An 11,531-nucleotide genomic window follows, 5' to 3' on the forward strand; every position below is an offset into this window, starting at 1 on the left:
GTCAAACGTAATGTGCTCAAAAATGTGTTTTGCGGTCATGAATTATTATTGAAACGCAATTATAGTCAAATATATTTGCATTCAAAATAAAATTTTAAGATAATAAAAATACTAGAGCTATCTTTTAACTCTTCATCAACCAATTCCCCGTTCGTATACCATCCAATAAGCATTGTTCACGAGGCTGTAAATTTGAACATCTTTGGGGTAAAACGGTGATTCGGCTTTTTTTAGAGAACTTTTTTCCTTTACGGTTTTTTTTATTTCATTTTTCATTTCTTTATTTTTTAAACATCCAATAACTAACTCGCCAAAATTACCGATCGTTAACCAACCGAAACAACCTCACGACGCAAGTTTCCTCATTTAAATCATTATTTATTTATGAAGGTTAACTATCGATTTGGTACACAGTTAAAAAAATATTGGAGTTAAAAAAATATTGGATAAAAATACGGAGTAATAAATTATCAAATTTATACATACATAGGCATTAGGCCTGTATTTATATAATACATCTTCAAGGCTTCAACTTTCCAAATACAACACAAATTCAAATTTCGAACATGTCTCCCACATTCTTTCTATTCCTCACTTTCACTACCATCGTCACTGCCCAATCACCGCCAGCAACACCATTATTATCGCCAGCAACACCACTATTACCGCCAGCAACACCAGCAGCACCGCCACCAGCACCAGTTTCCGACAGCTGTAACGGCATATTTTTATCCTACACCTACAATTCCGGAGCCAAAATTCCACCCGAAATCAAAACAGACCCAACACAACAACCATACAAATTCAAGTCAACACTTTTAGTACTCAACAATGCAGCTGAAGAACTCAAATCATGGAGGGTATTTGTGGGATTTCAGCATAATGAATATTTAGTATCTGTATCTAATGCAATAATTGCTGATGGTACTGCTAGTCTTCCGGGTCCAGTTGGAAATGGGACTATTTTTGCTGGGTTCCCAAACGCTGATTTGCAAACGGCGATTGAAACGGCGGGAGATTTAAATCAAATGTCGGTTAAGGTTGAGTTTGTTGGTACACAATTTGGGGTTGGGGCCCCTGATGTTCCTATGCCTGAAGATGTTTTTCTTGTGAATGATGGATATGTTTGTCCTACTCCTACAATGCAAGGTAATATCAATATTATGTCCGATGTTCGATTGTTCGTTTTATGGGTACTACATTTTGTAGGTATTCAATTACTTGATCAAATTTGATACAACAAAGGAACAAATAAGCTATGCTGAAGTGTTAGAGATTTGTTTAAGTAACCAATTCTAATATATAACATAAATATAAATAATCCAATATGTAAAAAATCATATGTGCAATTAACAAGGTTGAGTGCAATTAGCCTATCTAGCTAAATGAGATGCTGAATGCTTATATATTAGAAACTTTGAGGTATAACGCCGTGTTTAATTTTCTTCAGAGCGTTTGTTTATAACAAAATCTGAATGATAAATGATGCTGAAATGTGTGATGGTCATTAGATTTCTTTGGCGTGCTTGTTTGAGCTATTTAGAGTTGAAATAATCTATTAACCACTTAACACTTCAATTTCGTTTATAACCTATTTAAATTATATCCAAAACACTTAACAAACTAGTATAAAATTCTATTTATCCATGTAAATAGTTAATATGTATATTACATCATTTAGAGTATTTATTTAGAATGATTATCAAACAAATTGTCATTCAGAAACAGTTCAATTAGAACCTTTGAATCATTCATATTTTAAAATCATTCGACGCTTAATCATTTACATTTTATCAAACGCAACCTAAAAATGTTAAATAAAAGGAAAAAAAAAAACTGATTTGATCAGCTGCACATAACCCATATGATCTGAAAAATGGTATGATAATAGATTTTTTTTTTGTTCTTTTGTTTATATTGACTATGTAACTATTCATAAGATCTTCTAGTTTAAAATTGACCAGGGTTTACTTAACAAGCTTTGACCAACTCATAATTTTTTAGTTCTATATAATATTTTTATAAGTGCCTTGATTAATATGTTTTCAGTAATCAAGATCATACAAACAGCTAACCTGATTTTCTGTTATTGATGTTCAGGGACTAGAGTAATGGATGTTTGTTGCATGAAAGACCTAAACGAGATAACAAACATAACCGTACCAGACCAGTTCCTCCCACGCCAAAACGGCGACCTCACAATAATGTACGACGTTATTCAAACCTTCGAATCCAACTACCGAGCTTCAGTCACCATCGAGAACCACAGCCCGTTAGGCCGGCTCGATAACTGGAACCTAACATGGGACTGGATGCGCGATGAGTTCATCGGTGACATCAAAGGCGCGTACCCCTATACACGTGACTCATCACCTTGCATATTTGGCCCACAAGGCACCTTTTACCAAAACATGGATTTTTCAACCGTTTTAAACTGCGAAAGGCGGCCCACAATCATCGATTTACCCCTCGACATGACTAACAATACGCAACTCGGTATGATTCCGTTTTGTTGCCGGAACGGTACAATCTTGCCGCCAACGCTCGACCCAAGCAAGTCGAAATCAGCGTTTCAGATACAAGTGTACAAGATGCCACCGGATATAAACCGATCGGAACTCATTCCACCACAAAACTTCAAAATAAGTGGCAGGTTGAACCCAGATTATACATGTGGCCCTCCTGTTCGGGTCAGCCCCACCCAGTTTCCCGACCCTAGTGGGTTACCCGGTCCGACTGCAGTATCAAGTTGGCAAGTGGTATGCAATATAACACAAACTAAAACTACAATCCCAAAATGTTGTGTGTCGTTTTCGGCATACTACAATGAGTCAGTTATACCGTGCCCGACTTGTGCATGTGGTTGCCGAGGTATAAGTCCCGGAGCATGTAGTACAACTTCACCAGCATTGTTTCTTCCGTCTCAGGCTCTTCTTGTTCCGTTTGAGAACCGAACCACACTCGCTACTGCTTGGGCTCACATTAAACATCGACCCGTACCCAACCCATTACCATGTTCGGACCATTGTGGGGTCAGTATTAACTGGCACTTGCTAACGGATTATCGAAATGGGTGGTCTTCGAGACTAACTATATTCAACTGGGAAGATGCTCCTTTTGTTGATTGGTTCGTTGCAGTGCAAAATGACAAGTTTACCCCTGGGTTCGAGAAAGTGTACTCATTTAACGGGACGGTTCTTGACATCAACGATAAGAATAACACGATCCTAATGCAGGGCTTACCTGGATTAAACTACTTGGTTGGAGAAGTAGACGGGGCTAACCCGGATAAAGACCCGCGGGTACCAGGGAAACAACAGTCGGTTATTTCGTTTACGAAGAAAAATCTGCCGAAAATCGATGTAGCGAATGGCGATGGGTTTCCGACTAAAGTTTTCTTTAATGGTGAAGAATGTGCGCTTCCGGGAATAATTCCGATAAGCGATTCTAACAGGATGAGGGTCTCTTCGTTAATTTTAGCGATCACATTTGTCTTAATATTGTTGCAACGTTGATCAGGGTTAATTTCGGTCGTCAATTTTGATAGGTTTCTTGATTCTATACTTTAATGTTTCGATTCATTGTGAAGAAAAACAGGTTATTTATGGGTTGGGGTTTGTTGTATAGAAGTATCTTTGAATATAATTTTGATTATACTAATATAGTTAAAACTGTCATTCAATAAACAACCATTAACATGGAGTATTTGATAAAAAAACAAAAAAACCCATAAAACACCATATTATACTAGACTAATTTCAAGTCATTAACGCATTTAGTAACAACCATGTAGTTTGAGAACCAAACCACACCATGTTATACTTATTTAAGTGTTAATGACTTGAAATTAGTTAGTAATAACGGTACCGTCACAAAGTTAAACTATTCTAACACTGACGGCATGATAATTACTAACTTTTAGTAATGTACCTACACTATTTCAAAATATTAACATGCCTATAATCATCACACTTTTAGACTGTTACTATCATCATTAATTGTGATAAAATAACCGTGTTCATACGTAGACAACTATTTTTGTTATCTACAAAACCAATCATGCTTTACACAGTGTTGTAACAACATTGTAAAACATGATTGGTCGTCTACATAATAAAAGTAGTTGTGTACATATCAGTCCCCATAATATTGATTGGCAATTGATTGGCAGAAGGAAAACTATGTACACCAGAAAACACACAATGTTCAAGTGTTATCACAAGGTACATGTCCTCCAAATGATAGGAGACAATATGAAAACTAGCAAGGAGACGATCACATTTCAAGCTGAATTAATGACAGAATAGATAAAAAAAAATGACAAAAACCGCAAACTTAGCCAAAATTAGTTTCTATATTAGACAACATGAAAAAGTTAGTTACACATTGAGAGAAGTTTGTACAGACTTCTATAAAGCTATCAAACCAGAACCCATTGTACAAAAGTTACATCATTTAACGACAAAACAAAAACTATTACTATATCAGTTTTCAAGTTTTACCTGTTTCTTTTGGGTTTTCTTGACCCAAAAAGTTTTGAAACCGAAACTAATACACCACTTGAGAAGCTAGTGATATTTGAAAAACATGTAATCCGGGTGATGTACATCCAATTTTTTGAGCCAATTGTCAGCTGAGTTTACAAGCGAGTTGACTTTTTCGGTGCCACGTATTCCATCTTTGGTCCAGTCGGCATTTTTAAACTTGTAGACCGCAAGCCCAAATATTGATAACGAGAGTCGACATGCCATTCTGGGTTCATGAACGTCCCTAGCCGTTAAGCCATTTGGGAGCAAACAATTCCCATCTGCAACAATACAGTCATCTAACAGCATTTTAACACCAACTCGTATGAAAATTAATGTATCTAATAATTTGGATAAAAATAAAAACTTTCGACCCATTTGACATAGTTGACCCGTTAATGAAATGGGTCTGAAATCCATATGCATGAAATATGATGGTTAAAAAAGGGACTTACTTTTTAATGGAGTTGACAAAGAATGGAAAGTCAAGAAACTTGTATCAACGTTTTGGAGAGATGGGCCAACAGGTATTCTGTATATCGGATACCTACAAAAAACGGGTACACGAATTCAGATCAACCAATGATAAATATATTGCAGTGGACGTGAAAATAGTTACCGAAACCCCTACAGTTATTTAAATTAATTATTTTAGGTAAATCTGAGTGGATACTTGATACTATACCGACGTTAAAATAGTTCAATGATTTTTTAAAGTTGAAGTGTGTTGCTATTTATTAGTCTATTGTGATTCGCCTGGTATTAAATTGCAGAATTTGACGTGGCATAAACTATAAAAAGGACATAAACATAATGTCTTAAATACTCTTCACTAATGTCAAGATCATCGTTGTCTTAAAATGACGCTAACGACAACTAACTTTAGAAACTTCCTAAAACAGAAACATTTGACTTTTGTGTGATGCCCGAAAGAGCACAATTGCAATTTCATTGAACCTAAAGAATTCTTACATAAAAAGAACACCATATCTATTGCAACGTTTAATCAAATTTATACAAGTGTTTGACTAATGAACCAATGCCTTCAATTCCAGCCAGATTTCACAACAAAAAATGAACCTAATGTAAACGGGTAAGGTTTTTCACTGTTCAGGCTACCGCGAAGAAGGTAAGTATTTTTACTAGTGACCGTTTCTGGCCCTATGAAACATTAAATTAATATCATAGTTTTTTGTAATACGAAGCTTACCAAGCCACAGAAAGCCAACTTGACTGAGTTAGATCACAGCTCCTGTATGTTTTCAGTTCTGGAAACGTAAGCTCAAGATCTGATATCTGTAACAGAAACATATTTTTTTAAGAAAAATAAAAAAACCTGTACTGTAGTATTTATTAAGTATCAGTATACTTATTTGCATCCTACTTATCACCTATATGGAAATAGATCATCAAAAACTGAATAATAATTTGAACATATATGCGGGTTTATATATAATGCATGTGCATGCCCTAATATACCATTTAAGTAGTGAATTGTAATGCAAAAGTAACAACAATAATAAAAACTTGCTAAACAACTTGCCTTGTTTGCGAGAGTTTCGCGTTGAAACGGAGATGCACGTTCAAAATATTCAAATGCTAAAAGGCCTGGAGGGTTTCTTATGTCAGCGTCATCAGAATCATCTCTAAGCACAAGCTTATTAAAGCTCTGGTCAATATAGTCAACGTGCGTTGTAGACCTGGGCCCACGAACAACGGCTGCACCTGCATCATAACTGCCGTCACTGCTAGTCGCTCTAGATGACTCGTAGTCGCTGTCTTCACCTGCCCGTCTGTACATAAAATCAAGAATTATTAACGAGGTGTTTGGATCAGTTTTACGTAATGGGATAATAAATATTCAATATCAGATAATTTATGGTAATTAGAAAGTGTGACAGGTGACAATGTTTACGTATGCATGTAATATATGACTCGTGATATCCGGGTAAATCAATTAATAATGGATTTAGAGATTCAGTTAATTTAAAGGATTAATAAATTATATTACCAAAATAGTCCCCACTAATTACTTATCATATTAGCATAAGGACCGCTAATTACACTTCTATCTAATAATCCGGGATTTTTAAAGTTCTCCGACTATTAAAATGAACTTGTGAACAACCACGAAGATATAAGTCTTGATTTTGCAGGTCGATGACAAGATAATTTTCTCGCAGAAGTAGAATTTGTTTAAACCCTCGCAAAAAAAAGTTAATCTAATGTGCTTCATTTCTTTAGGAAATACGTATACATATTAGTACTTGATTATGGTCCAAATTGTGTTGTAACATATTCAAATTGGACCACCAAACTGATATTTGCTATAACACAGCTTCTTGTATTAATATGGTTGAACAGATTGTTAAAATGAAACATAAAGTGCATGCACATAGATAGACATATATCAAAAATATACTAAAAAGAACCAGGTGTTTGCTATATGGCATACAGATCAAACCCTAGCATGGTGTACTTCAGAACGACAACAATTTATACAGAGTAAGTACAAATATCCGTTCACACGCTTAGAATAAGGTACGTAATTAAGTCATAGAAACTAAAAATTTCAATAATAAGAAAAGCACATTCGCTTCATTTCAAATTTGATTGCTGGACTTAAAAAAACTGCTTTTAAAACCATCCAACTTTAGCAAACCGATACAGAAACCATTCATGTTTTAAAGAGCGTTATTTATTCAAGACTAGTAACCAAATCAGAAATTGAATGACATCTTTTGTGAAGAGAAGAAAGTGTTCTAATAGTTGTAAATCAAAGAGTATAGATTACCTTAAGCCTGTTGTAGGTGCAGTCGAATCAACATAGAGTTGAATGGCAGATAACGAAGGTGCGTAGTATTGAATAACAGAGTCGTGTTCATTCAATACAAGAGGAACCCCGACTCCATACGCACTCCACTCCTTAAATGAATCCCAAAGATCACCAAGTACAAAGTACGGGTGGTAATCGTCTTCATGATTCCTCCATCCATTTATGCTACTCTATACATCTCAAAATCACCCCAAATCAAGACCATAATTTTACAACATTTAACAACTAAAAAACCCTCATCAAAAGATTGTTTTTTTTTCAAAAATTCATCATTAATATTTGCACATATCAATCGAAAATCTTACGCGGGCACGCGCACACATCATCTGTATTAAAGAAATTTCAAGAAACATGACCAGACAAATAAGCAAAAGAGGACTCTTGCTTGAACCTATTCAACACTTAATGTTCCCCTTTCATTATAACAATCACATTTCATATAACTCAAATTAATAAAATGCACATAAATATACATATATATACTTGAAATTAGTAGCAAGAAACTTGTTTTTTAATACCTTAGTGAAATGGTGGGCAGAAACAATTGGAGTAGTATGATTCATGAATCGATCCAAATTAGTCTTCTTTTTTTCTACAAATTTTGTGGGTTCAATTTGCTGCTGTTGATTGAACCTTCTCATCGCTGGCGGGCTGTAAAATCTATCTTTCCGGACCCGATTCCGACCCGAATTCGACATATCCCCAATATACAATCAAACAAACTTATAAAGGGTTTTCAAATGGTGATCACAAGAATCAATGGAAGCTATATATGGATGGATATGTAAGTATATCTGTTTGTAATGATTATATGTGTATGTATAGGAGATTTTGTATCAAATTGATTTGCTTTGTTGACTCGAATTGAAGGTTTTTTGTTCGAAATGGAAGTAAGGTTTATACAGTGCGATCGAATTTTATGAAAAAAATTTATTACTATTATGTTAGGGTTTTTGAAATAGAGATTTGGGTGTTATGAAAGTTTGTATGATATAGTTTACATAAATGGTCCCTTGAGTTTCATTATCTTAGTTGGGGATAGAATATTTAAAGTGGGTGATAATGTAACATTATATGGCGATTGTTAAACGTATTTTAAGGTGCGTGTTTGGGCGGAAAAAGAATCAACACGCGTTAGCGCGAAGGGTTGGTGGCTTCGAGCAGCGGCGTGCTGCAGCTTGGCACGAGGATGAATTGAAGCGTGTAGGGCACATGTCGTTTTTTAATTGAATCCCGAACGATTTTAACTGTTACAAGAAAATGAAAAATAAAAAATATATATCATTTACCATTTGATAGATAACAAGAAAGGTGAGGTTCATGCGCTGCTGCTTGAAAAGTGCTAGCGATTTAACTAAAAAAAATTAAAAAATATTATATATTTTAAACCGTGTAATAGCGAGTGTATGTATTCATTTATCCGGGGAAAAAAATTAAAATGATGAAGAGTGGGAATTAAAAAAAAAATTTACTATTGATGAATAGTGGTCGGCCAATATAGTATATATAAAGTGAGGAAAAAAATTGATGAATAGTGGTCGGCCACTATTGATGAGTAGTGACCGACTAATAGGAGGGCACCATTCACTTTGCTTATTAGTATATATAGTAATAATAACTCAATGATTAAATTGTTATAATTCAGTAGGCTTATAACTACCTTTAGTGGTTCTTGACTGTAGAAGGTATATAGAGATAGAGATACTGTAAAACGGAGAAAACAAAGGTTGAACAAAAGGTATGAGTAATTGGTTTTTTATTTATAGAAAAATGTACAATGAGAGTTTGGTGGCCTTTGGAATCTAGAGAGAGAGTGTTTTTGTTAACCAAAAAATACATACAATAAACTCTAACTCAACACACCTATTTATACTCAAAAAAAATATACTATGCAATATATATAATAATAATAAAATTATCATCCAATTATTACTTTTATAACACTCCCCCTTGGATGATAATTTTATTAGTGAATAACTAGTACTGCCTCGTTAAAAACCTTGCTAAAGAAAACCCTTTGGGATAAAACTTTAGCTAAGGGAAAAAGAGTGCAGCATAGAGTTGACTCCCCCTCAAGTAGGCAACGCCTGAGTTGTTACATCTTCTGAACATGCCTCATGCCAATATTATGAACGTGTGTTCTGAAAATAGCAGTTGGAAGTGCTTTGGTGAAAAGGTCAGCAGAGTTTTTGCTGGACTGAACATATCTCATTTCAATCTGGTTGTCCTTAATGAGATTTTGAGTGTATGAGAAGAATCTAGGGGGTATGTGTTTTGTTCGGTCACTTTTGATATACCCTTCTTTCATCTGTGTTATGCAAGCTACATTATCTTCATAGATAGTTGTTGAACTTTTATTGCGTTCTAGTCCACAAGAATCAGTAATGAGTTGTGTCATTGATCTCAACCAAAAACATTCCCGACTGGCTTCATGTAATGCAATTACTTCGGCATGATTTGATGATGTTGCAACAAGTGTTTGTTTTTGAGAACGCCATGATATTGCGGTACCTCCATTTAGGAATACATATCCATTTTGAGATTTAGCTTTATGTGGATCAGATAAATAACCTGCATCTGCATAACCAACCAAATCTTGTTTTGATTCGTTAGAATAAAATAATTATAAATCAGTAGTTCCCCGAAGGTATCAAACTATTTGTTTGATCCCATTCCAATGTCTTTTGGTAGGGGCTGAGCTGAACCTTGTCAACAAATTAACTGCAAAAGAAATGTCAGATCTTGTATAATTTGTAAGATATATAAGAGCCCCAATTGCACTAAAATATGGAACTTCTGAACCAAGAAGATCTTCATGATCTTCTAGAGGATGAAATGGATTAGTATCAATATTAAGATCTAACAACCATATGAGTACTTAATGGTTTTTGTCTTGTCCATATTAAAATATTTTAAAATCTTTTCGGTATAATTAGTTATATGCTCAATATGTAAATCAACGTAATACTTGATTTTTTTTTTTTTTTTAAATTTTTCTTTAGAAGTTGAATGGCTTCATAGATTTCTTTATTTAAGATAATTGATATAAACAGCTATGATCACATATCCGAACATTGTTTTTATAAAACACACATGCAAATAAGTTTATATGTATACCCTTTTCTTATCAAGTAGTAATTTAATCGATTATACCACATACGTCCCGATTGTATAAATCCATTTAGAAATCTTTGTGATTTAATGGAATATATTCCCTTGGGTTTTGCATTAGATGCTTATGATACCTTAATCCTTCAGGTATATTCATATATATATATATCACTATTAAGTGATCCATACAGATAAGTAGTAACAACATCCATGAGATGCATTTAAATAACTACCAGGTTGATTAAGTATCTAATAAGTAATTATATTCATTATAGGAGGATAAGTTTTTCTCCTAATTCATTTCTGGTCTTTGTGGGAAATCTTGAGTTACAAGTCTAGTTTTGCCTTGTAACTTCATTTGCACATTTCTTTTCGGATAAAAATTCATTTGTATCCCATTGATTCACATCTTTAAAAGTGATAACGATTGATCCAAAAACTTTTCTTTTATTGAGCGATTCTAATTCAGCTCGTATTGCTCCTTTCCGTTGAGTTCAATCACGTCTATTTTGATATTCAATGACAGATTTTGGTTCCAGATCATCATCTTTATTCATGATGTCATTGTAACATTATATGAAAATATCTCATCAAGATTTTTCATTTCATTTCAGTTTCATAATATTGCATAATTTATTGCAATTTATGTATTTACATTTATCAATATCCTCTGCAGAAGGAGTATTGATTTGTGGTTCTTGTTGAACACTTTCTTTTACCTCATTATCAGCTGATTTTCTTTTTCGAGGATTTTTATCTTTGGAACCAATTGGTCTCCCACGTTTCTGCCGTAGCAAAGACTCATGAGTGACATTATTGCCAGCTTTTGTAATTTCAATTCTAGCTGAAGCATTTACTGCTGGTATATATGATTTAGTCACTTATTTTTTGTATCTTTAAATGCATAAAGTAATTAATTTGCAAGTTCTTGCATATGCATTATATTTGAACTTTCTTTTCGCATTCTTTTGTGCGATGATCAATATTCCTTAATTGATGTTCACACCATGAAACATCATTTTATTTATATTTCATTTCTCCCCCTAATATAGGGAACA

The 11,531-nt window shown here is 34.2% G+C and overlaps 2 protein-coding genes across 2 annotated transcripts; one reads left to right on the forward strand and one right to left on the reverse strand.

Moving 5' to 3' along the window:
- Positions 1 to 384: 384 nt before the first annotated feature.
- On the forward strand, positions 385 to 3,515 carry LOC139848806 (COBRA-like protein 7). Its single transcript, XM_071838500.1, has 3 exons — positions 385 to 406; positions 526 to 1,149; positions 2,101 to 3,515. The coding sequence occupies exons 1-3, from the start codon at positions 385 to 387 to the stop codon at positions 3,513 to 3,515; spliced, it is 2,061 nt and encodes a 686-aa protein (XP_071694601.1).
- An 829-nt stretch (positions 3,516 to 4,344) lies between these two features.
- Positions 4,345 to 8,286, reverse strand: LOC139849891 (uncharacterized). The gene is made up of 6 exons (XM_071839506.1): positions 7,881 to 8,286; positions 7,321 to 7,532; positions 6,070 to 6,319; positions 5,737 to 5,822; positions 4,982 to 5,073; positions 4,345 to 4,807 (listed from the first exon to the last, which is right to left on the reverse strand). The coding sequence occupies exons 1-6, from the start codon at positions 8,058 to 8,060 to the stop codon at positions 4,569 to 4,571; spliced, it is 1,059 nt and encodes a 352-aa protein (XP_071695607.1). The 5' UTR covers positions 8,061 to 8,286; the 3' UTR covers positions 4,345 to 4,568.
- Positions 8,287 to 11,531: the final 3,245 nt, after the last annotated feature.

This window comes from Rutidosis leptorrhynchoides, chromosome 5, assembly GCF_046630445.1.
Source record: "Rutidosis leptorrhynchoides isolate AG116_Rl617_1_P2 chromosome 5, CSIRO_AGI_Rlap_v1, whole genome shotgun sequence".
In the NCBI taxonomy this organism is placed as follows: domain Eukaryota; kingdom Viridiplantae; phylum Streptophyta; class Magnoliopsida; order Asterales; family Asteraceae; genus Rutidosis; species Rutidosis leptorrhynchoides.

Excerpts from the sequence above, each read along its gene's own strand:
- LOC139848806 (XM_071838500.1), top strand. The coding sequence starts at position 385 with ATGAAGGTTAACTATCGATTTG. Across the intron at positions 407-525 it reads GAAGGTTAACTATCGATTTG|GCTTCAACTTTCCAAATACA; the intron begins GTACACAGTTAA and ends TACATCTTCAAG. Across the intron at positions 1,150-2,100 it reads TCCTACTCCTACAATGCAAG|GGACTAGAGTAATGGATGTT; the intron begins GTAATATCAATA and ends ATTGATGTTCAG.
- LOC139849891 (XM_071839506.1), bottom strand. The coding sequence starts at position 8,060 with ATGTCGAATTCGGGTCGGAATCGGGTCCGGAAAGATAGATTTTACAGC. Across the intron at positions 7,533-7,880 it reads CTGCCCACCATTTCACTAAG|AGTAGCATAAATGGATGGAG; the intron begins GTATTAAAAAAC and ends TGAGATGTATAG. Across the intron at positions 6,320-7,320 it reads GCACCTACAACAGGCTTAAG|ACGGGCAGGTGAAGACAGCG; the intron begins GTAATCTATACT and ends TTTTATGTACAG.